We start from the raw sequence: 26,698 nt of genomic DNA on the forward strand, positions 1-26,698 counted from the left end.
CAGTGGACCAAATCTTTCACTCTATGTTCAGGAAACAACTGTCCATTTGTGAGGATGCTTTTGACCTTGCTCCTAGACTAGAGGCTCTTGTCTTCCAGCTGCACCTAAGCTCCATGGTCTGTTGACCTCTCCTTCGTACATTCCTTCATCCTGTACCCCCCCTTCCTTCCATGTCTTACATAGCCCCAGCTCCGAGCTGCTGATGAAATACTCTCAGCAGTTTTCGTGCCTGTCTAACAGATTGGCTCTGAGTGTTACACCAAAGACCATCCATATTTATTAGCTACCTTTCCCGCTCTCCCTCCCTCTCACTCCCCCCTTCCCTCTTCTGCTCTCTCTCTCTCCCTCCCTCCTTCCCAGCGATGCTGATGCTCGGAGATACTCATAGGATAGGACGCATGTGTATGCATTCTGCAGTAGCCTGATTGAGCACAGGTGCCTTCTACGTGTGTTCCTGGAGGTAGCATGAAGATCTAGTAGATCTGCTGTCCTCCTGGAGGATCAGCTCCTCAACCCCTGAAGAAGAAACCTTATTTTCTACAGGTATTTATGCCCTGGTAGCCCATTTTCTTGGGTAGCATTGGAAGGCAGCCCTGGAGAAGAGACTACTTCATAGGGGGGAGGGGAGGAGAAGGTGCACCCCATTTCTGGAAGATGAGGGGGGCAGCTATTGGTCTTATCCTCCCAATGTCGAGCCTCCCCTATGTCTACCACTCTTCACCCGCAATGGATTACCTGACCTCTCTGGATGGATAATTAACGGATGTTATACTTCTCATCTGGGTCCCCCTCAATTAGATTTGGATCCAGTAGACGGGGGAATTGAATAGACATCTTTGACTGGAGATCAGACAAGATTGGGGGGGTATTCAGCCCCCTTCCATCAAAGACCCGCACCTTCTTCAAGCTAACATGGGATGTAACATGTGTGTGGTTCGGAAACCAGAGGAGCATTACAAAGTGATGCTGCAGGTAAGAAATACCAGTCATGTAGGCACCTAAACGGTTAAAGGTGGTGGGGATTATAGGGTTAACAGAGGGGTTAGGGGAATGAGGATGGGTATGGATAAAGAAGAGGGCAAAGGGTGTGCAGAAGGGGATGAAGAGGAGAGCAAAGGGTGCGTAGAAGAGATGGGGAAAGGTGCAGGGATGCTGAAGGCAATAATGTAATAAGACAATAGAATAAACCTAAAACGGGAAAGTAATGACGCCTTACAGGTGCTGGAAGAGGGGTGTGGTGAGGAGCGCAACGTGCGGATTTGGGGAATGAATCCGTATCAATGTGATGCAGTTTCCTGGAGACATAGCGTAGGTATCCTATGTCATATATAGAACCAAATGGTATAAAATGGAAAAATGCATTAAAAAAAACCTGTAACCTATGTGCACGTACATATAATATACGGAATACACAGTGTCTATCGGGTATTCTATCATTGTGTCCACATGTGCACACGGATACGGATTCCCACGCTAGCATGCATGCATACACGTGCGACAGAAAACACCCACGTGTCACGCGGAACCACTCACCTTGTGAAGCCGATGGGCTCCCGCTTAGAAGAATATGTTTATTACACCTTATAGATATATTGTATCAGCGGCTGTATAGATAACACAGGGAATGTTATACAGCATCCTCTGTGCAGAATAGGAGCCCATAGTACGCCTATATGGTGTCGGCATGTCAGCTCAAAGGTGTGCGGGGATTACGTGGGGTTCTAGGAATTCGGGTGAGGGTGTTATATGAAGGTGAGGGGAATATTAAAGATGGAGGAGGGGGAACTACACCAGTTCATTAATTTACTGGGTGGTGGAATAGAAAGTGTAATAACATCTTCCATGTAACTGTACATATGTGTATCTGTGATTGAATTGGGCATTTTAGATTACCCCAATAATATGGTGCCCTTAGGGATAAATAGTTTTCAATAATTTGCAATAATATTATCTATCTGTCTACATTATTTATAAATCTAATATCTATCTATTATCTATCTCTGTATCTATTATATCTATCTATCTATCTATCTATCTATTATCTATCTATCTATCTATCTATTATATCTATCTATCTATCTATCTATTATCTATCTATCCATATATCTATTCACTGTCCATCTATTAACGAGTGTCGGTGCCTCACATCTGGACGACGTACAATGCCCTACAAAGGCCTCCAGTCCCAGCTATAGGTTCCTTTCTATATGGATGCATCACAAACTTTATATCAGAATATCTTTGGCTGTATGTAGATATTTCCTTGGCTTAGCAGCATATCAGTCGGCTGCCACTCTCTGCATGCCATGTGAATGCCTTTATTATCTATTGTGCCTCGTTTTCTGCTCTCTTTATCTGACCTTTCTCCTCGACAACCCCTTTGTGCTTCTTTATCACATATTCCTCCTTGGTTCTGTGTTTCAAGTATTATTTTAAACCTCTTCCCTCACCCAGCTGCCATTTTTTGCAATATATCAATTTTCCATATATTCACCTTTTATCCTCTTTCTGTCCATTGGGTCGGCACGTTTTTATAGTCATTGTTCTACGAGCTCTAGATAATCTCCTCCAATTTCATCTCTTACCACTAATCCAGTGTTTGTACATGTTGGTGCTCCCACTTTATCTATCTATCTATCTATCTATCTATCTATCTATCTCATATCTATCTAAAATCTATCTATCTATTTATCTAATTATCTATCTATCTATCTATCTATCTATCATCTATCTATCTATTTAGTCTATCCCTATCCACTAACTTCTATGTATCTATCTATATCTATCTATGAATATATCTGTCTATCTATCGCATATCTAATCTATGTATCTATCCCTCTATCTATTATCTATCTATCTATCCTTCTATCTATCTATCTATCTATCTATCTATCTATCTATCTATCTCATATCTATCTATCTATATCTATTATCTATCTATCTATCTATCTATCTATCTATCTATCTATCTATCCTTCTATCCATCTATCTATCTATCTATCTATCTATCTATCTATCTATCTATCCTTCTATCCTTCTATCTATCTATCTATCTATCTATCTATCTATCTATTGTATCTATCTATCTATCTATCTATCTATCTATCCGTCCATCTCTCTCACTCTTTCATCTGGTTCCACCTTTCCACTCTTTGTACTTAGTGGTGTTTCTTGTGCTCCCATTTTTTGTATCTATCTATCTATCTATCTATCTATCTATTATCTATCTATCTATTATCTATCTATGTATCTATCTATCTATCTATCTATCTATCTATTATCTATCTATCTATCTATCTATCTCATATCTAATCTATCTATTATCTATCTATCTATTGCATATCTAATCAATTTATCTATCTCATATCTTATCTATCTACCTATTTATCTATCGCAGGGATCAGCAACCTCCGACACTCCAGCTGTTGTGAAACTACGACTCCCAGCATGCTCCATTCACTCCTTTGGGAGTTCTGAGAACAGCCAAGGATGTGTGCATGCTGGGAGTCGTAGTTTCACCACAGCTGGAGTGTCGGAGGTTGCTGATCCCTGATCTATCGCACATCTAATCTATTTATCTATCTGTCTATCTATCCATCTCTCTATCACTCTTTCATCTGGTACCACCTTTGGTGTTTCTTCTGCTCCCACTTTCTGCATGTCCTTTGTGTTTGCTCCTCTTCTTCCCCTTCATCTCTTCCCGTCCCCTGTCTGAGCTGCTCGTGAGGTTTTTACTGGCAGTGAGACGAGGGTTTTATTATCCAGTTAAAGCCACCTTAAATCTTCTCTGAGATTTCGCTGGCAACAGCCCATAATAATGAATCTTGTGATTCCGGTCCCGGAGCACTGTGTGACTGGAATAGCAAAGCTAGATCAAGGCAACTTGTGAGGAAGATGTGAGGGAACCTGGAGAGGATGGTGGAGTAAGGCGAGTACTGTTACACCTCTGGACTGACAATAACGCTCATGTTTTATGACCTTTATGTATAATATTCTGTATTAATTCCACATTCTAGCTATGTGGTTACTTCCATTTTTATTACAGCAAGCTTCATGCTATCTATATGTCGGATACAACCTAGGCCTGAAAGTACAAATCCATGGCTGTCATTTCTAGTGTGACATGTTGCTGCTATGACAACAGTAATTCTACCGTATCAAGCCGCGCGCTTGTATTACCATTGGTGAGGGCATAGCCGATAATGTTATCATAGCAATATCCAACCAAGGTCTTCATGCTGTGTCTTGAAGGGGTATTAACCTCAAAATGCATGGTATCTATCATACATTTATGGAATATCCTGTGAGATAGCACAGATCACAATGGACTAACCTGGCCTTGTTGGCCTGATGAAGCTCACAGCATGGGATTGAAACGTGTTGTCTGTAAACTGTCTATACAAATAAAGGAGTATTTTGGACCTTCTTTTGGTATTGATCTTAGTTGCTGTGGATCATACCAAAGAAGAAAACATCCAGCAGGACCCAAAACCTAGGAGAATTAAGAGGAATCTCAACAAGATACTTAACTTATCTTCTACTTCTGTATGTGAGTTGTAGAGCAGGAGTCAATGGGGTTGATGAGCAATGATGACTTATGATGTCAACTGTAGACATGAAACTCAGAAGATAGGGTTCTCAACATTTGCAGAAGATATGCCAAGACCATTCCACACAAACAAGTTATGATTATGGGCTGCTGTTATTACCGATGTGCAATGGACATAACATGCCATAACTATGAATATGATGCTTTCAAAAGGTTGTCTCCAAAGTGTCTCTTAAGAAAGCCTCACTATCTCCTGGAATCCTTGGAGATCAGCTGATACTATGAGGGAAAGTTTTGTTTGGCCATACTGGGGATTTGTTGGCCGTTCAAATAAACAAGCTAGGTCTGCCAAAGTTGGAGGCCCTTGTACTTAGCAGCTCTATGCTTTGGCACTGAGCAGGAGACCCCTTGAATGCCATCCATATACCCTAACAGAACAGAGGGACCAGTGTTTTCTTTTCATGACAACTGCTTTTTGGGAGCTTTTCTTCTGAAAGTATGATGCATTTCAATAGACATCAAGAATGAGTCGGTGGATGAAGGGACTTCAAGACCAACTGTAGAGTAACATCACTTGGCACGGTTTTACTACACTATATTGGGTCATGTTTTTTCCATCAAGTCATGCTACTCTACAGGTGGTCTTGAAGTCCCTTCGCCCACCGACGTATTCTTGATGTCTGTCCTCCTGAGGGTTGGCACCCCACGCAGTGAGAACTGTAAATTAATGGCAGCACTGACCAATACATTTAAATAGGCTCTTCATTAGTGTTGTACCTAATGAAGCACAACACAAAAAGGTGAGCACCACCATCTCTTTTATGTCTTCCTAGGTGGTACATACTTACCCTATGAGTGCCCTCTTTTTCCCCATTTTCTGGCCATTCTCAGCATTTCAATAGAAAGATTATAGTGGCCAACCATGTAATGTGTGTGTGTGTGTGTGTGGAAGGGGGGGGGGGGGGCAGTCCCAGCAGTTGAGCTTCAATTTCAATTCAGCATTCGGTCAAGCTGAGCATGCATGTGTGTGGAGCAGAAAGGAGGGCTGTTAGCCAAACCAGCATTTAGTCTTAGTCTTTAATAGTCTTTAATACAGGCTATTTAACATAAGTTGAAATCCAAAGCTTTCAATGAGGGATGGTACAGGCATTTTGCCAGCTTTAAGTATTGCAGTTAAACGGGTTCAGCCCATCTCAGACATTGATGGCATATTTCTAGGATTTCATGCATTTGCTCTCCTATACTTTGAGGGCCCCGTTCTGGAGATAGGAGCAGGTCCCAGTGATGGAACAGAAATTTACTGGACATTGATGGCGTATTTCTAGGATTTCATGCATTCGCTCTCCTTTACGTTGAAGTCCCCATTCTGGAGTCAGGAACAGGTCCCAGAGGTGGGACACAAACCTATTGGACATTGATGGCATATCCTAGTGATATATGCCGTGAATGTCTGAGATGGGCCAACCTCTTTCTTTGGACCTGAGAATCAATTGAGAAGAGATTTTTTTAATAAAAAAATGCTCTGCTATGCTGGCAATAATTTCACAATTGGAACCAACCATAGAGTTTTACCTTGCAGACACAAACATGAACTGTAGGAATACCCCACTCTATTCAGATTGCATCCCTCTTATATACATTCTCCTATCTACATCCTCTGTATCTTCCGCACTGTAAAGCCTTATATGCACTGCTACCATAGAAACTGCATCTAGAAACATCAGAGGGTAGGATGCTTCCTCTCAGATGTTCTAGAATTAAATAAATAGAAAGAAACTTGTATCTTGAGGAGAAGGGCTGTGAATTCACCACTGTGTTTTCACATTTACTAGAATTATACAAATTAGTATTAAAGGAATTGTCCAAGAGGGAAGAGTTTCGGCAAAGGGCTAAGAGTGGACGAAATGAAGAAAAGAAGTGAAACTCGCCTCACTGACCCCTTGTCAATCCCAATCTGATGGTTCCTGCATCCACAATGGTCTACTTCCTGGTCCAGTCTCGACACACACAAAATGCCATGAAAGACCAGCTCAGCAAATCCTTGGCCCAATAGTGACCAACCTCAGCCAGTGATTTGTTAAAGGGGCATTTCCTGTGTGTCAAGAAGGGACTAGGAATGAAGAGAAGCATGGACCCACTAATCACCAAAACAGGAGTGCTGGCCATCAGTGAGGTGAGTATTCTTTTAACCCACTCTGTGCCGTTTGCCAAAACCAAATTCCCCAATGGACAACCTCTTTAATCAATAGTGATGTCCCGAACTATTCGCCGGCGAACAGTTCCCGGCGAACATAGCTTGTTCGCGTTCCGCCGCGGCGGGCGAACATATGCGATGTTCGGTCCGCCCCCTATACATCATCATTGAGCAAACTTTGACCCTGTACCTCACAGTCAGCAGACACATTCCAGCCAATCAGCAGCATACCCTCCCTCCCAGACCCTCCCACCTCCTATCAAAAAGCAAGGACAGCATCCATCTTAGATTCATTCTGAAGCTGCAGTGTCACAAATTTGACTAAGTTGTAATCGCAATGCGATTAATACAGGTTATATTAATTGCATTGCGAATTCAACTTAGAGCTGGGTTCCTAATGTTTGTATTGCTAGAATATAACGAAGATTGAGAATATAGTGCTATATTAGTTATATTCGTCAATTCTAGCAATACAACCATTACGAACTCAGCTCTAAGTTGAATTCGCAATGCGATTAATACAGATTATATTAATTGCATTGCGAATTCAACTTAGAGCTGGGTTCCTAATGTTTGTATTGCTAGAATATAACGAAGATTGAGAATATAGTGCTATATTCGTTATATTCGTCAATTCTAGCAATACAACCATTACGAACTCAGCTCTAAGTTGAATTCGCAATGCGATTAATGCAGGTTATATTAATCGCATTGCGAATTCAACTTACCACACTCTGCGTCAACTACGTAATTTTCCATGGGAGATTTGCCATGGATCCCCCTCCGGCATGCCACAGTCCAGGTGTTAGTCCCCTTGAAACAACTTTTCCATCACTATTGTGGCCAGAAAGAGTCCCTGTGGGTTTTAAAATTTGCCTGTCTATTGAAGTCTATGGCGGTTCGCGACATCTCTATTAATCAACCCTTCATGGGCGTATATAGAAGAGAAGGGGACCCCATTATAGTGAATATAGAGTGAGAGCCACTGCTTGTTAGCAGCTCTACTCTAAAGCTCATACAAAGGGGTTCCCAAATGGATGATCGACATTGATGAATTCATATGCCCTAATTGGTCACATGGAAACAGGGTGTCAAGATGAGACACCCTCTTTGATAAAATTTCTGTATATTACACACAAAGAAGTATCTCCCAGATGAAGAGAACCGTCTCGCTTTTCCCCCCTTCTGTAAGTGGCTGCCTAGGAGTCAGTGTCTGACTTTTTAACAAACATGACAAGGGAAAATGGCCTGTGAGAAGGTTCTCCTTCTCTGGGAGATGCCTCCTCACATATATTTTTTTCCCCTGGAGCATTTCCGCTAAGTCTCCGTACACAGCTGGTCTTCACAAGGAGTGCTGATACCTTCCTTAAAGGGGTTGGCCACCTTTTGAGGGGATGGCAAACCCTTCACTCCTGGGAAGACCTGCAAAGGGAAGCATACTTACTTGCTCCCAGACTCCTTCACTCTCCATCCTTGGCTGACTCACTTGGGTTCCCCGCTGTCAACATCCACATTGTACCCTTGAGTCATGTCAATTGGTCACCGGACACAAAGGGAGCAGTCAACCTGTGGCCAGAGGTGCAAAACAGATGCTGACAGAGGAGGAACCTGAGTAAGGCAGTTGAGGCAGGGGGTCGAAGGAGCCAGGACCTTGTAGTAAATATGCTTTCCTTTGCCCAGGCAAAAGATATCCAAAGGATGGTCAGGCCTTTTAAGCTACATCCAACGGAGAATGCTACTCCATATTGATGAGGGGAAAACACCTTGAAACAGCTGTCTTTGGATGGATATTTGGCTTGGCTCATTTCCCATGTACCATTGCAAGGCTTGTTAAAAAATCAGAGATTGACCTATAGGGAGCCATTCCCAGAAGGTGGCACTAGCGAGACAGTTCTCTTTCTCTGAGAGATACCTCCTTGCATATTTTTTTTTCCATGGAACATTGTCACTAAGTCTTCCTACAGAGGTGGCCTCCACAAGCTGTATATTAAATAATGTACACAAGGGGGGAAGAGATCTATCATCTCCCTACGCTGCTTTTCTGGCTGAAAAAAAGTTGCAAACACTGCAAGTGACATTTTTACGCCACCCTCGCTACTTTCCGTAAAGAGACATTTATCGTCATTTGCGCCAGTTTTCCTGTGTAAGTGAAGACAGAAATCTATCAGCTCTGTAGATTTCGTTCTGGCGAGCGGACTGCCGGAGGATGCGCTTAAATTGACGACCAGGCGCACCCTCCGACAGCGCAGGGGATATCAATTCGGAACCCATAATTCACAATACACGGAACAAGGTCTGTCTTTTGTGTGGATTCTGGTCTCCGTCATGCTATTATCTATCATTTGGCTCCTAAGCTTTCAGCTTCTTCTTCCGGCTTAGAGAAAATCCCGTTGCAGCACCCGGGGAGCTGTCCGCAGTGCTGAAAGGCTATAACAATAGGGCTGGCCGCTTCCGAAAACTCTCCGCTCCCGACATATTTTGCTTAGCAACAGCTCTAAATCCTGCAGGAGAGAAGGAGCCGCCACCCTGCTGAAGGCTCGCCGCTGTCGTTATTTTGAGTGTAAAACAATAACTCAATTCTTTAATTAAGAGGTGAGCTAATTTTATTAGCGCCATCTCCCTGCGGGCTGATCACCTCTGTAATATTTCAGGTGGTTGATGTGGATTTGAGTCGGTTACATCTTCGTACCTTGGGAACACACATGACTGTGGCTGGAGGCTAATGGGGGGAATCATGTTGCAGCAGCATACACACATTGGCGGTATGCAAAATCCCATCCCCCCTACCTCAAGCGATGTTGTGACAGGAAGGGTTAAATGCTGATAGAGCACTTCAAACATAGCTGTCATGGATGGCGGGTGAGTGACGGGAAAGAGCGGGCACAGATAACACTGCAATCAGCACGGCTCGCACCGCACATCCAATCCTCGACAGTAATGTCAGCAAATGAATGGCACCGCTACATTAGGATGGAGTTGCTTATGTTAGCATATATATTTCACAGCGTCCCTCATCGCTATGTCAGTTTTCAACCTGCTGATCTATTGCAGGAGTCGCCTCCGACAATAGCATTCTGCTTAGCGGCTTCTCGGTTAAGTAGACATGAGGCATAGCTGGGGAAGGCGCCAGAAGGGAATTTGCGCTCTGTCCTGGGTACCATAGAGGGTGCCAGCCTCCATACTGCAGGCTTGTAAAGTTAAAGGGAGTCCATCATGTCGAAAAAAATGCATTCCAATCTGCTGGCAGCGGGTCATAGAGCAGGAGGAGCTGAGCAGATTGATGCATAGTTTGTTGGAAAAGTTTCACTGGAATGTCTGAGTTAAGGTTTTCCATGTGTTTAAAGGGGTTGTCCCATGAAAAATATTCTACAGTTTTTTAACCAGCACCTGGATCTGAATACTTTTGTAATTGCATGTAATTAAAAATTTTGCATAGCCACTGAGTAATTCAATAAAATGTATCTGTACAGCGCCACCTGCTGTTTTTTTTTTCCTATTTCCTTGCCCTGCTCACTGAGATGGTCGTACATGCTGTTAGCGCAATTCATGCGCTTCTCCTTCTTCTTTGTGTGGTGCCAAATCAATTAGAAGAATAAGTATGTGCATGCCATACAGCTTTATAATGAGACCAGACAAACTAGGTGGTTTCATGAAAGCATCTTCTCATCTTCCCTGAGCCATTGGTAGAAGAGCAGGCGAGAGAGCCTTTTATTCACAGTACATTCACTTAAATAGCAGACATGACATCACAAAAGGGGTGTTCCTTAAGAAGAGACTATTGGCTCCTTAACCTGATAGGAGTGGTTTCACTGAGTCTATAGGTGTATTTGAAGACTGTAATGTAATCCCCTCTTCCCCCTCCCTCATTGACCTTCTCATACATATGGTTTGCAGCCATCTAGTGGACAGAAATGTGTACTACAGAATATTCTCATTATATATGCATAAAATAATAAATCCTTCTCTTACAATGCTCAGTTTCATCCTTCAACTGCCTCCTCAGCTGTGATAGGTAGAGCCTGGACACGCCCCTTAGCTGCAGAAGAAAAGACACTCCCCTTGTGCTGCCAGCTTGTTATAAATCGAGCAGAGCAATGAATGGGGAGATCTCTGGATCCATGTGAGGTGCAGGGCTGGTTCTAGCTTTGTTAGATAGAGATAGCCATATACTGTATGATGTCTGATTTTACATTAGTCATGGGATAACTCTTTTAATACTGTATCATCAGTAGCGGTAGGAAAAATAGTCCAGTACTCCAGAGAGGGATGTCTAGGTCATCAGTATCTGATCGGAGAGGGTCCGACACTTGACACCCCCGTCGATCAGCTGCTTGGAGAGGCCGAAGTTCTCTGGTAAGTGCCACAACCTCCAAGCAGCTTACCAGGGAAAGCACCGTCTATTGTATAGTGGCCGTGCTTGGTATTGCAACTCAGCCCCATTCACTTGAATGGGACTCAGCTACTTCTAGGCCATGTGACCGATGAACATGACATCACTTGCATAGGAAGAGGCCGCAGCGCTTCTGCCACTTCAAACAGCTGATCGGCATGGATGCTGGGAGTTGTAGGGCCACAAATCAGACTATAAGTGTGATGAATACCACCCCTCGTGCCCGCTGACGTCAACCACGTCGAGCTCACGAGACCTGGTATGATCACAGGGTTTACCAAAAACGTGAAGTTACGCCCTCCAGGGGAGCACGTAAGGTCAGGTTGGTATAGCTTACACACACCTTCTGTCCACGCGGGCACAGAAAGGCAACAAGCTGAGAGAGCCTTTTCACTGCCGCAGTGAAACAGCGACTCCTCAGCCTGGGTATCTGCCACCAGTTCTCGTTTGATATAAGCCCGGTCCGCTAACGGGATTATATAGGGTCAGAAACCAACCCGCGGTAGCTTATAACTAGGCCAAAACACGGACGTGGGGATTCGTGATCGAGATACAAGATAGCACAAGATTAAATTATAGATTTAATCGCCGTATGGGCACACTAGATAATACACAATATACACAGACAATATATACAGTGGTCCGAGGTTACAGATTACAGGTTATATGGTTACAACAGGGTTAAGCAGGGTAAAAGTCAGTTACCGAGTATGATGAAAGTTCCTTGGAGATGTTCTTTGCTGCAGTCCACATGAAGGGCCATGAACTCAGCTATTTCCTGGGTCCCTCTAAACACATGTGTAGGATGTGACCCCTCTTCAGAGAAAGACGCGCCTACTTGCTGGCACCAGACTTTTACCTGTAGCCGGCCCCTCCCCTCCCGGCCTCAGGGAGGGGTCCACTCCCCCTCTTCTGGGCTGGCAGCAAATGACCCACAAAACCCTTTAGGGTTCATAGCTCCAGACCAGAGGGTCATAGGGAGATGGTTCTGGGACCAATGGACCTGCCTGGGTTCCGGCTACAAGTAGAGCCCAAACCTGGTACCGTTATGTGGTTTCTATGGGGAGATATGGATATCTCTCTACCCTGACCTAGTCTCAATAAACAAAGACCATGGGAACGTACCTCGTGGCCACCGGGACACAAATATGTATCCGGTTTGCGCCTGCGATGGCCAGGCGGTTCATAATTCCTTATGAACGGTAGGTGCCAACATGTCTGGGAGGTCTCATTGATCCTGGGCAAAGGCAGATACCCCCTGCTGGGGGTTTTCCTGCAATATTCCTTTGGCTCCAAACTGGTGGAGGTGAGGTGTGACCTTCTCCTTGAAGCCTGGACCCCCTGGGGGGGGGGGGGGGGGGGGGAAACTAATTTTGCATGTACACTGAGTATGCCAAGAGGCCTGGGGCTTTGAAGCAGGGAAGCAGGGCCCTCCTGTGGAGTTCACTACCTCTGCTATCTGTCAGCACATGGGGGTGTGAGGACATGGCTGACAGTAAATATTAATCCATATTCCTCACAATAGGTCATCAGCATTAAACACTCGTACAACCCCTTTAAATCTCTGCTTATTCTGGACTAAAGGTCCCTTTACACGGGACGATATTACAGCAGGTTGTCGGGAAGAAAGAGTTCCTTCCTGACAATCTATGCTATTCTCGGCCTGCGTAAAGGGCCCTTTAGGAGTCCAGTAGGCAGTCCTGCTGACAAGTGTCCATCTAGAGACAGCGGACGGTCAGTCATGGAGCTATTTACCAATCTGCACAGCTCCTCCTGCTCATTACATGTTGCATCTTGTAGCCATCACTTATTTTATCTATCTATCTATCTACTATATCTATCTATCTATCTATCTATCTATCTATCTATCTATCTATCTATCTATCTATCTATCTATCGACTATATCTATCTATCTATCTATCTATTATCTCTCTGTCTGTCTATCTACTATCTATCTATCTATCTATCTATCTATCTGTATCTATCTATCTTATCTATCTATCTATCTATCTATCTGTATCTATCTTATCTATCTATCTATCTATCTATCTATCTATCTACTATCTATCTACTATCTATCTATCTATCTATTATCTCTCTGTCTGTCTATCTACTATCTATCTATCTATCTATCTATCTATCTATCTATCTTTGATAATCTAAATTACATTTCCTAGATCGGTATGAGGTTATGTTACATGAATGGACCCATATCATGCATGACAGTATTGAAATATAGCTGTACTTCATTGAGATGCCCCCTGCACCCTGCATGACCCCTGTATTCTGCTTCTACTGTGTAGCTACAGCAATGTGAATTGCTTTGTTAGTACTGTATAATATTTTCCACACTGCAGTATAAAATATAACATAATAATAGTACATTTAATAATAATTATTAGTAATAATATTAGTTATATAGTATGAATGTATTGACCAATGCTGCAGAAGAATAGTACCCATTGTGTTTCACACAACCTAAATTACCCTATGTCTATGCAGCTAGATAGTCATTCTAGGCCCTACTGGCTAACATCCTTGTATCCGGTGATGTTTGAATGTTTAAATGGGTTGTGTCACTATAGTAGAGTATAAATAGTAGAGAACATTAATACAAGGCACTTACTAATGTATTGTGATTCTCCATATTGCTTCCTTTGCTGGCTGGATTCATTTTCCATCACATTATACACTGCTCGTCTCCATGGCTATGAGCACCCTGCAATCCATCAGTGGTGGCCGTGCTTGCACACTACAGAAAAAAGCACCAGGCTATGTGCACTGCCACAGTCCCGGCCACCAGAGTGTGCAAGCATGGCCACAGCTGATGGATTGAAGGAATCAATATGGAGAATCACAATATATTAGTAATTAGTAATAATAATATTGTATTAACTTTCAATCTACTTAATATATAAAGCTGAGTGTATGTGTATGTCCGCTAAAGGAATCCGCACCATCGCATTTACAATCACGAAATTTGGCACACAGGTACATCAGGTGTCCGGGAAGGTTTTACACCAGGTCTCAGCTCTCTAGCACGTACCGTTCCTGAGATATTCCCCAAAAATTGCTTAACCAATAGAAGCCTGGTCACATGACCCTTATCAGCCAATAGAAGCGGGCAGTCCCTTCGTCTCCACATACACACAGTTTTACACCAGGTTTCCATAACAACCCAGCCACTTTTCTTCACTGCTGTAGGTGAACTTTAAAGGAAATCTGTCACCAGGATAATTGCTATTGAAGTAAAGCCTTGGCCTAATAGCACTTAGCACCTTATTTCCAGATGTGTCTTTGTTCCAGCAATTGATGTTTTTTATCCTCTGAAAATCCAGATTATTTGGTATGCAAATGAGCCAGTAAGGTGCCCAGAGGGGCGTCACTCTTTCAGGAAGGAGCCCAGACAGGCCCCCTGCCACAATGTGTCCACCCACCCCTCCTATATCACATTCAGGCCATAACTCTGCCCCCCTTTTCCCTGCTCCCAGCATGAGGGTGGGCTTGGGCACTAGCAGGGGGCATGCTTGTGCTCCGTCCTGCAAGAGTGACGCCCCTCTCGGCACCTTACTGGCTCATTTGCATACCAAATAATCTGGATTTTCCGAGGATAAAAAACATCAATTGCTGGAACAAAGGCACGTCTGGAAATAAGGTACTAAGTGCTATTAGGCCAAGGCTTTACTTCAATAGCGATTATCCTGGTGACAGTGGATGACACTGTAAAGGGAGCGGAGTGCTGTGGAGATCACAGTTCAGGGGGCCGGTAGGGTGGCCATTCAGGCCACCCTCAAAAGACGGACTTAAAAAACCCTGACCCGGTTAGGCCATGCCCCCTCCCACACCGCAGCCGATGGGGATTGAAAAAATGAAGGTAAAAATCAACTTCTGTCAGCTTCAGGGGTCGCCCAGACAGCACAGTGCTGCTGTCTGAGAGTGAGCTGTTCAAAAGGACAGCCCTGTGTCCGTCCAGGCACTGCCCCACAACCCCTTTAAGGTTATTGACAACTTTGACATGGAAAATTACTTTCACATAAGTTAGTGGATATCTTGAGTTAAAATAGTTCCACTAATTTTGAGTGTGCCATCTTCTTCAACCCTTCAGTCGTTTCAAAGTTTGTAACCTGCTCCAGGTTTCTGACCTTTCTCACGTGGATATGTGTTTCTGAGGAATATCACAGCAGCTTTCATTCATGGATTGATCTCTACTTCTGCGGCTCATGAAGGATCTCCCCTCACTTGTACAGACAGACACTGATACTGAGGAGTATATGATTCCCTCTCTCTCCTGCAGGGTTTAGGATTTACCCTCCCTGATAACTTGGATGCTTTCTCCCCTCTCCACCTTCTGATATTTCATGTGCAATAACTCACCCTATCTGCTGCCATCTCTTAAAATCAGAGAAGGGAGGTAAGAGCAGAGGACGCAGCCTGAAGCAGAGTTATGTAGGATTTTTTCCAGGTTCAGCGGGACAGCCAGCTAGTTGGAGGAGTTACACATACTCTGCAAAATGGAAAAATGCTTTTTTAATGAAAAGAGACTATTTAGAAAGTTGCATTTAGAAAGCAAATAAATTATAAAAGACTTCAGTGCAAGACTTCAGGTCCTCCAATTGGACACAGTCCCTTTAACAGAGTACTTATGTCCACTTGATTACACTAGGTTGCAGTATTATGAAATGTTAACTTTGTTAGTTAATTGTAAAAAGACTAATTAAATTAGAAAACCAACGAACTGCATGTGTAAAAGACTTCAGCGCAAACATCTCCATAGTCTTTAAATATGAAAGCTGTAAGTACAGCCAGCCCCTGAGGACACAGAAGATGGGATTGGTAATGGCCCTGATTAGATGATGTGTCACGGTGTAGTTCCTCAGACTGTTGCTCCCTGGGGATAAGTGCAGTGAAAAGTTGGTATAAGGAATCAGACTAGAAGCAGAAGTATAAAAGTCTAGATAGTGCAAGATAGCAGTAGTTGTACACAGTTCAATTACCTCTGGTATTCTATCTTGCTGATGTCTCTCTCCTGAATTTCTGGCTAACAGCGGAAAGCAGGCACTTGTGGCTGTAGGTGTCCACTCTAGGTGATGGGTGTCTGAGCCGTAGTCCCTCAACTGCAGCAGAGTCTGCATAGCTATGGCTGCTGGTCACTCTTCTTACTGTAGCCCTGTAGTTTTGTCTTTGAAGTGTCTGTGGAGTGGTGGTCTCAAAGATGAGTTGGTTCTCTGGTCCCTAAGGCCTTAGGAGCAGGAACAATAGGAAATGCTTACTCATTCCTCCCTAGTCCTAGTTTAGACTCCCATCTCCTGGCAGGAAGTAGGACCAGACCACTCTTATCAAGAGGAGAGGAATAGGGTGGCTAGTTTCATTCCTGATGCCAACCATACCTCACATGCTGGTATACAGTTCAAATATTAAATAACATTACAAACCGAACACTTGCAGATATGGGGTATTGCAAAAGAACCCCCAGTGATGATCTGGCCATGGTGGGAAAGGGGGCAATACATGAATGAGTTGGGTCCTGCAACTGGAGACAGTCCCTTTAAACATAAGGGTACTTATGTCCACTGGATTACACTAGGTTGCGGTATTATGAAATGTTAATAAAAACAGGACGAAATTAGATACTACTGCTGCAATACATAAGCACTACCCTACCAATATCATTATACGCAAACAGCATCATCATTACGTTTGATTAGCATATTACTAACCTCATAATCACTCTATTAATTGAAAATCCCCATCCACATCCAATTCTAAAAGACCCCTTCATGGCCACACCAAAATGTTCTTTAAAAACAGTCAATTTCAAACCAGTTCTCAAAGACCCCCAAGAGGGTATTGATATTTGACATTGATCACACACCAGTCAATCATAGGTCAACCAGAGGGTCAGATCATTTCGAATCACCTGAGATCAGGCTTAGATGCTCTTAAAGGTGTCTATTCATGACAATGCTCTTCTGCTATGTTCAAAAGCTGCTCATCTAGATGTGTATAGCAAATATCATTCATTATTGTAAGTCATTTATTGCTATGATGTCAGGATAAAGAGATGAGTGATCTGTCCATAGTAACCAATTGCAAAGCAGCTTTCATTTTTCAAGAACACTAGGAGAAATTAAATCGGCACTGTGATTGGTTGCTATAATTTTAACACAGTTTCATAAATAGGTATGTTGTAGAATTTATAATATAGGTGTAACAGCGACTGCAGGGCACCCGCTCACCGCTGCAGTCCTGAGCTCTGTCAGGGTGTGAGCATTGCTTCTGAGGATTCCGCTCCACAGCTTCCACTCAGCCCTGGTCACAGCCTGTGTTTGGCTGGTTTTATGTTTCATTGCTCTAAGGGGGGAGGCATCACTCCCTGGGCTGAGTGGGAAAGGTCAGGTGACCTCGCTGACCAACCCTGGCTCTCCTGCAGGTATTTAAATGGCTCTCCCCTCTTCCCAGACTCCTCAGTGTCAAGGTCCTTGTCTTTTGCTAAAGAGCCTGATAATCACTGGTGCTCCTGACTTGTACTTCGTTCCTGGACTCTACTTATCGTGTAATCCCTGCCTGTATGCTTTGTCTCTCCTGTTGCCAACCCAGATTGCTTGACCTGTACCTGTGCCGCCTTCCCTGACCCATTGCCTGTCTGACTATGCCTCTGCATCATTCTTTGGTCCTGTACCGTTGCTCCTGGCAATGTCTCTGCTCGCCTGACTACGCTTATACTTCAGGTACCTACCCAGGTAACCCCTGGTACGCCTGTACCAGCTGTCCCTGACTCGGTAACTGCTCTGGAGTAGTCCCTGGCAACTACCCTAATGGCTCAAGTCTATCCTCACCTCAAGAGGCTCTAGTGAAAACCAGGTAGTTGCTTAGACATGCCTCTCTAGAGTATAGCCAGTCAGTGGCACAGTGGGTCAACACCTGCTGATTTGTGACAGTAGGTAAATCATTGGAACCATGTTGAGACAATGGGTTCTCAAATTTCTTCTCCATAGCTCTTTCCACTAGGTTCTAGCACTGTAATGGTCAATACTTCCTTTAAGAAACTATAATACTCGCCAACTTTTGCTCCTTTCCAAAAGATCATGCTCCTTTGTACTTGGCCATACCCTTTTTCGGGATCACAGTGCCACCCCACCAATGCACTGCTTGGATATTGAGGCTACATACAAATAAAGCATACTTGGCCACACTCCTGGAATATCCTGGAGGGTCCCAGAAAAAAGGGGAGAATTCCTGGGCTCCTGGGAAGAGAAGGCAAATATCCCCAGAACAACATGGAGGGCTGTTTTCTTCCAGAAAGAAGCCCTCCATGTTCCCTAACTGTGTATGACTCCGGGATTCGGAACCATTAGATGTAGCTCTGGAGCCCAAAGTGCACTGGGGGGTGGGGTGATGCACACAAAGAGGGAGGAGAAACATACTAAAAGGGGTGATTACCATTTAAAAGGAGTTGGTATACCAACTTATACCTGCCATGCCAAAAATACACTTTTTTGATATCTGCCAGGTCATTACCGGTCATTGAGCTTGTGTTGAAAGTATCCTTGTGAATATATCTTTATTTATGAGACAACTAAAGCCTATGTTCTAGGGGACAATCATACATGGAAATTTGGCAGCAAAGGCACATCAAGGAGCACACCAAGGCAATAGAAGAAGGCCATGAGTGAGAACTAATGAAAAATGTGACCATCTGCGCAATCTAGTATTAGAATCTGAAATATCCCGTCAAGATGGGATTGAGGAGTTCATTAAATAAATAACACAAGTAGTCTGGATACGTGGACGTGTCTCCTTTGTTGAGGCCATATTGACTACCTATGGCTCCATAAACACAAGTCAGGCATGCTATTCTGTGGTCTCCTGCGTTCTCCACAGCTGCTCTGATGTTCTCAGTGACGTCGGTGTGATGTTATGCAGAGGTTAATTGTTTCCATGATTATTTCTAGCTAGTAAAGCTTTTTATCTCAGAAGGAGCAGAGCTTTTGTCTGGTTGTCTAGGTGTCTTCATTAGCAGTAAAATTGTGCCTTCCATCCCAGCCCATCATTCTATGCTCTACGTCCCTAACGTTTCCATTATTCGACCACAATTGAGCCCTTGCCCGTCTCTCGGTGCCTCCTTCCCCCCATTCCCTCCCTCTCTGCAGTGACACAGAGCTCTGCATGTTAAGCTGCAAAACTACCGCACTCCTGCTGCCCTTTGCAGGTTAATATCCATCTTTATGTATTCTAACTCGTTTTGCCTGAAATAGCAGGCGTCTTATAGAAAAATCAAGGACTGTAAATCATGGGAAGCCCAAGCAATTTTCTTTTAACAAAATGCAGTGACACAGAAAACAGGTTTCAGCCAAGAACCCCCCATCTCTACCTCAAAACCTTGACAACCAATTCGTTATGGCTTATTTTAATGTCATAATGGTTCTTGAGATAGGAAACGGGACCTCCCCATCCTTTCCCTGTTTGCAACTTATGGGTTAAATTCTTCTCTTCAGCATCACAAAGAAGCTATTGTAGATAATAGTCAAGCAAACATAAAATGGGACATAGGAACATATATTATGTCTCTGGTCACAAGCGGCTCCTCATGCAATAACTGAAAAATAGATGGAGCAAATGAACTACGGTCATAAGGTAATACAACTGGCACCACAAATGTCCATGGGTTGGGTCTGGTCTTGCAGCTCAGCTCCACTAAAATGACTATGTTTTCATGGACAATCCCGTTATGAAAGATACAACAGAACATAAATGTGTGATGTACTCTGATCATGCCCATTGGGAGAACTTCAAAGGACGGCCCCAATGATGGTGCCACCACAGACTACTGAATCTTTGGAGTATTATTGGTTTTTAACATGTCACCCTCCCATCTTTAGACCATGGTCTGAGCTGATGCTCTGGTTAATTTTTTTCCTCTTTTATTGCTCTATTATTGGGTTTAACAAGCCCCCGTTCTATCATCACCTCCAGCTTTTGCAGATAACAAGCCAAGACCAAAGAAGTGTCATCTTGTTAATTTCCTTCTGGACTTTTCTAAATCATTGTAGAATCATTTCTAGTGGTTTAAAAGTTGTGGCTCTCCAGCTCCAACTACAACTCCCAACAGATGCTAAATGGCAAGTTGCAGCTTCACAACAGCTGGAGAGTCCCATGATGGAGGCCACTGCATGTGTCCAGTCCTGTGCCTTAATTTCTGTCTTTAACCTTTTGCTTTGATGTCTTATGGCTTTGGCTTACGCTAACGTCCTCCTGATGCCTTCAAGTAATGAGTGATGTCTTTCTACTTGGCTTTTTTTTATTTATATTTTATGCCTTCTTTTCCTGAGTGCTATCTCTGTCACATTTTCCAGCTTGGTCTTGCACATCTAATCACAAACCACTCTCTCTATTCACTCTATCCCAATGACCTTTTCCTGTGTTGCTTTGATCCTTCGCCCTCTCTGTCCGTTTGTTATGATCTTCTCATATAAATCTAACAAGGACATTTTTCTCTTATTTATTTCTAATCTCTAGCTCAAAGTTACCATTTTACTATTATCATTATTTGCTTCTAACCTCACACACATACAGTAGTTGCCCTTCTTTTATACAATTGCCGTATATCAGAAAGTAAAAATTGGACCTCTGCTTTTAGAGTAGAGCATCAATGAATGCAAATGGGTCATTATATAGGCAGTCATGGCAGAAAATTACTTTTTAAAGGTCTACTCTCCTGACCCCCACCTACACGAACCTGAAAAATTCAGATTTACTGCATGATCACTGGCACCATATTGTAGATAATCTCTGATGGGTTGCATCACTTGGCCTTCAACTGGCAACGCATCACTATTAGGATTTTTAGATTGTTAGCCCATACACCAATAAAACTAAAAACTGCTGATATGGGATTCATATCAGATTTGTCCTTCCTCGAGATATTGTGTCACAAGATGACTAGTTTTAAAAACCGTTTTTGAAAAGTTTTCGTGCTGATACGTTGTCAAGATTCTTGATAGGGGTCTGTCTATGCATTTAATATTCATGGCAGGTTTAAAACAGCAAATGCCAATGTTAAAGTATCAAATAATGAGGTGGCATGGACCAGCACTGAGGTCAGGCTTTATTTCAATTTTTACAAAGGGGCGCTTTTTCCTCTATGTATACTTCTGTATTCCCCACCATTTCCAGTGCCATCCCTGCCATTTGTTATTCAGCATTATTTTCCTTAAAGTCAGTATATAGAGTCAGATCATAAAGTGTCTTCAGGATCCTCATACTAGATATTAAACTGAGAACGAAGGTACTGTATCTCTATATATTGTCGGAATGTGATTTGAAAGGATATTCCTACTCTGTTTCTTGGACAATATGCGACATGATGTTTTTATCTACTGTCCATGACCTTCACAGATCCATATAGGGATTAAAAGGACAAGTAATCAACTGCTTTCTCAGTTTTGGCAGTGATCCAGCCTCTGGGATCATAGCTTTGTATGTGAGCTGCATATCAGACCATGCAGTGATTGTAAAAGAGACTTGTGAATATGTCTGGATTCTTTTGATTAAAATAAAATCTTATAATGTGTAGACAAAGAAGAAGGGGACACCAAAATGGGCACTTTGTGGAGCCACTATAGAGTAAGAAACTGTGGTTGAAATGAGGCTGGCCAATGAGGCTGGCCAATGAGGTGGCCAATGGCTGTATGATTCGGAAGGAGCACAAAAAATGGACACTTTGAGTGTCCACTATAGGATAAGAAACAATGGTTGAAACTTGGTTGGTGGACAGTGGCCAATAGATGCATGATTTCATACCACTGAGAAGCCAGCAGCCAGCAGTGGTGACATGCCAGGGACCAGAGGCAGCAGAGATGAGAGCTCAGTGCTGGACCCCCAACATTTGTGACATTTGAGTCCTTTTTTTTTATTTGCACCTGCCAAGCCCCTGACCATGGACTCCCAGTCTTGAAGAACCCCTTTAATGGAGCTGAGCAAAAAGGCAAAAAAGGAGCAAATACTGAGGATAGCGAGCAACACTTGTAGGTAGTAACTTACTGCAGGACGCCCAGGAGAAGAGACCAGTGCAGTGCTAAGGAGCAATAGTATCAAGAATGGTGGTTGTAGTCTGTACTCACTCTGATGCTCCACCGGACTGGGCAGTGAAGGGAGCACCTCTGTTCCGTTTGGTTCACACCCTGGTCCCGGGGTTCTCCTGCTTCAGGGTGGTTTGGGGTGTCTTGATGGTGATGAATAGTGAGGTGTAAGGCAGGATCCCATGCAGTGGAGAAAATGATGAGGCAGTTTTACAGTAGAACTAAAAATTCGAGTTCAAGCACATCATTTACAATCTTCAAAGATCTTATAGGTTATGCGGCTGAAAAAGTAGTAAATAGGCAAAGATGTCTCTTTAAATAAATTCTCCTTCTAGCTGAATCTTGCAGAAGCAAACAGGAATGAGGTGTACCACTTCTCTCCCTGAAGTGCAACCACAGGGACCGCAATGGCAGACTATGCTCTGCACCTGTACAATCTATTCTTCCACACTATCTTCTTCTCATGCAGGTGATCCATCTTTTCCTCAAGTGTGAGTTCAGATACCGTAGGACTTTAAAGACTATGTACAGTACACTAAAGATGGCCTTGCGGTTCGCCCGGCGGTCGTTTCACGGCGAACTTTGCGTGTTCGCGATTCGCCGAACATGCGAACATATGGAGAAATTCGCGCCCACCATATTCTTTTACATTATGAAGAACTTTGACCCATGACACATCCATCAGGTGGTACAGGACAGCCAATTGAGACGTTTCAGCACATGGACATACCCCCTACCTTATAAATAAACGTGATCTGGCAGCCATTTTACATTCAGTGTTGCCAGTGTAGGGAGAGGTTGCTGTGTGGAGCAGGGACAGGCTGTTAGGGACACCAAACGCTCGCTAATAGGGCCACAAAAGTCCTTTTAAGGACTGGTATAGGTGTGCTATCGATAGGTGTGATATACTGAGGGGTGTGATATACTTATAATATACTTTTATAATGAGTCAAAAACACATAGACCTATATAGCGATCACCTAGAAGTCAGGGGCCTAGGGGCTAGGGGCTTACTAGGGCCATTTTTATATAGGGTAAGGTTCCGGACGGGGTTGCTCTTATCAGGGCGGGTGCTCTGTGGTTAGGCTATCAGGGCCAGAATAGCACCCCCCTGTAGGGCAATATCAGGGACAGTTCTTTGCCCACCCTGTCCTTCAATACCACATCATCATCTAGCCCAGGGATGGATGTTTTTTGCTTTCCCTCTGAGATTCATCGATGTGCACTGGAACATAGGACATATGGTTTCTGATTTGGTGCCGCCGAGCACCTGATTTAGTGCCGCCGAGCACTTGTTATTGCCTTCTATGCTTTTTGCTTAACTTTAATAATTTAAAGGGATTCTGTCACCTCGTATAACACAAATTCAGATTTTAAAGCAGTCATGCTCCACAGCTTACCTTGAATCGGCTGTGCTGTTTTTCATTGTAATCCGTCCAGCAGTTTTGCAGAAAAACGACTTTTATAAAACCCTGAAGGTGCCCAGAGGGGCGTTATGTTCCCCTTTGTGTGCCCAGTAACGCCCCTCTTACAGTGCCCAAAACGCCTTCCTCCAGAATCCCTAACCGCCCACAGTGTCTCATCCCTCTCCTCCCCCTCCCTGACGGCCGAGCGAAGTCTCACGCGAGCATCGGACGTCACTGGGCTCGGCGCATGCCCAGTGACGACGATGAAGCTCCTGCCCTCAGTCTCCAGCAAATCGCACTGGCGCAGCCCTCAGTGGGTACTGCGTCTGCGCGAGACTTCGCTCGGCCGTCAGGGAGCGGGAGGAGAGGGATGAGACGCTGTGGGCGGTTAGAGATTCTGGAGGAAGGCGTTTTGGGCACTGTAAGAGGGGCGTTACTGGGCACACAAAGGAGAACATAACGCTCCTCTGGGCACCTTCAGGGTTTTATAAAAGTCGTTTTTCTGCAAAACTGCTGGACGGATTACAATAAAAAACAGCACAGCCGATTCAAGGTAAGCTGTGGAGCATGACTGGTTTGAAATCTGAATTTGTGTTATGAGAGGTGACAGAATCCCTTTAATTTATTTTGAGGGATATCTTTTCCATTCACACGTCCGCAAAATGGGTCCGCATCCGTTCCTCAATTTTGCGGAACGGGTGCAGACCCATTCATTTTCAATGGTGCTGGAATGTGCTGTCCGCACTTCCGCATCCGTGCTTCCGTTTCCGCAAAAAAATAGAACATGTCCTATTCTTGTCCGCAATTGCAGACCAGATTAGGCATTTTCTTTTATAGTGTCGGCGATGTGCGGTCCGCAAATTGCGGAATGCACATTACCGGTGTCCGTGTTTTGCGGATCCGCAAAACACTTACGGACGTGTGAATGGACCCTCATAGTAACATTATTAAAGGTTACGTTTTATCTTTATATACAGTACAGACCAAAAGTTTGGACACACCATCTCATTCAAAGAGTTTTCTTTATTGTATTGTAGATTCACACTGAAGGCATCAAAACTATGAATTAAGGGCTCTTTCACACTTGCGTTCTTTTCTTCCGGCATAGAGTTCCGTCGTCGGGGCTCTATGCCGGAAGAATCCTGATCAGTTTTATCCTAATGCATTCTGAATGGAGAGAAATCCGTTCAGGATGCATCAGGATGTCTTCAGTTCCGGACCGGAACGTTTTTTGGCCGGAGAAAATACCGCAGCATGCTGCGCTTTTTGCTCCGGCCAAAAATCCTGAACACTTGCCGCAATGTCGGATCCGGAATTAATGCCCATTGAAAGGCATTAATCCGGATCCGGCCTTAAGCTAAACGTCGTTTCGGCGCATTGCCGGATCCGACGTTTAGCTTTTTCTGAATGGTTACCATGGCTGCAAGGACGCTAAAGTCCTGTTTGCCATGGTAAAGTGTAGTGGGGAGCGGGGGAGCAGTATACTTACCGTCCGTGCGGCTCCCCGGGCGCTCCAGAGTGATGTCAGGGCGCCCCACGCTCATGGATGACGTGTCGCATGGATCACGTCATCCATGCGCATGGGGCGCTCTGACGTCATTCTGGAGCGCCCCGGGAGCCGCACGGACGGTATGTATACTGCTCCCCCGCTCCCCACTACTACTATGGCAGCCAGGACTTTAATAGCGTCCTGGGTGCCATAGTAACACTGAACGCATTTTAAAGACGGATCCGTCTTCAAATGCTTTCAGTTCACTTGCGTTTTTCCGGATCCGGCGGGCACCTCCGGCAAATGGAGGGCACGACGGATCCGGAAAACGCAAGTGTGAAAGAGCCCTAACACATGTGGAATTATATACATAACAAACAAGTGTGAAACAACTGAAAATATGTCATATTCTAGGTTCTTCAAAGTAGCCACCTTTTGCTTTGATTACTGCTTTGCGCACTCTTGGCATTCTCTTGATGAGCTTCAAGAGGTAGTCCCCAGAAATGGCTTTCACTTCACAGGTGTGCCCTGTCAGGTTTAATAAGTGGGATTTCTTGCCTTATAAATGGGGTTGGGACCATCAGTTGCGTTGAGGAGAAGTCAGGTGGATACACAGCTGATAGTCCTACTGAATAAAATGAGTGGCCATCATTACTTTAAGAAATGAAGGTCAGTCAGCTGAAAAATTGGGAAAACTTTGAAAGTAAGGGCTATTTGACCATGAAGGAGAGTGATGGGGTGCTGCGCCAGATGACCTGGCCTCCACAGTCACCGGACCTGAACCCAATCGAGATGGTTTGGGGTGAGCTGGACCGCAGAGTGAAGGCAAAAGGGCCAACAAGTGCTAAGCATCTCTGGGAACTCCTTCAAGACCATTTCAGGTGACTACCTCTTGAAGCTCATCAAGAGAATGCCAAGAGTGTGCAAAGCAGTAAGCAAAGCAAAAGGTGGCTACTTTGAAGAACCTAGAATATGACATATTTTCAGTTGTTTCACACTTGTTTGTTATGTATATAATTCCACATGTGTTAAATCATAGTTTTGAAGTCTTCATAGTCATAAAAATAAAGAAAACTCTTTGAATGAGAAGGTGTGTCCAAACTTTTGGTCTGTACTGTATATACTAATGGATTGCCTTCCTTGTACAATGTTATAATATACTTTCTATGTTAGAAAGTATATTATAGTGCATTTGTATTGTGCGGCAGTTGTGTGCGGTTCTGCTGCGATACCGCAGGTATATAGAGGGACAAGCGTTATTGGAACAAATAATTTCTACTGGTGTGATATACCAGTCGCCCCCCCAAAAAACTGATTGAAGCGGGGTGTTATATACCAATATACTTTCTTTATAGTGCCTTTGGGTCCTGTTTAGTGCATTTGCGCATGCGCGTACGCGAAAATTATATTGCCGATATTTTGCATTGAAAAAAATAATGAATGGAGATCGCAAATTCGAATAATACATCTGGTATGTCACTGTCCATGTTGTGGGACTATTTGTGCACTTCTAGTAAATATTTCTTGGCTGCAAATATGAGTTGAAGGTTTTTCAGGTTCACCTGCCATTAAAATGAATGGGACCCGCCGC

The 26,698-nt window shown here is 43.8% G+C and overlaps 1 protein-coding gene across 3 annotated transcripts in view; it reads left to right on the forward strand.

The window, feature by feature from the left end:
- The first annotated feature begins 912 nt into the window (after positions 1-912).
- The window catches only part of PDZD4 (PDZ domain containing 4), a 119,155-nt gene continuing 93,369 nt past the window's right edge, over positions 913-26,698 (forward strand). For all 3 annotated transcript variants that reach the window (XM_040405049.1, XM_040405050.1, XM_040405051.1), the window contains exon 1: positions 913-972. In XM_040405049.1, coding sequence (XP_040260983.1) covers positions 913-972 — 60 coding nt within the window. The remainder of the gene's footprint in view (positions 973-26,698) is intronic.

Source organism: Bufo bufo, chromosome 8 (assembly GCF_905171765.1).
Source record: "Bufo bufo chromosome 8, aBufBuf1.1, whole genome shotgun sequence".
Classification (NCBI taxonomy): domain Eukaryota; kingdom Metazoa; phylum Chordata; class Amphibia; order Anura; family Bufonidae; genus Bufo; species Bufo bufo.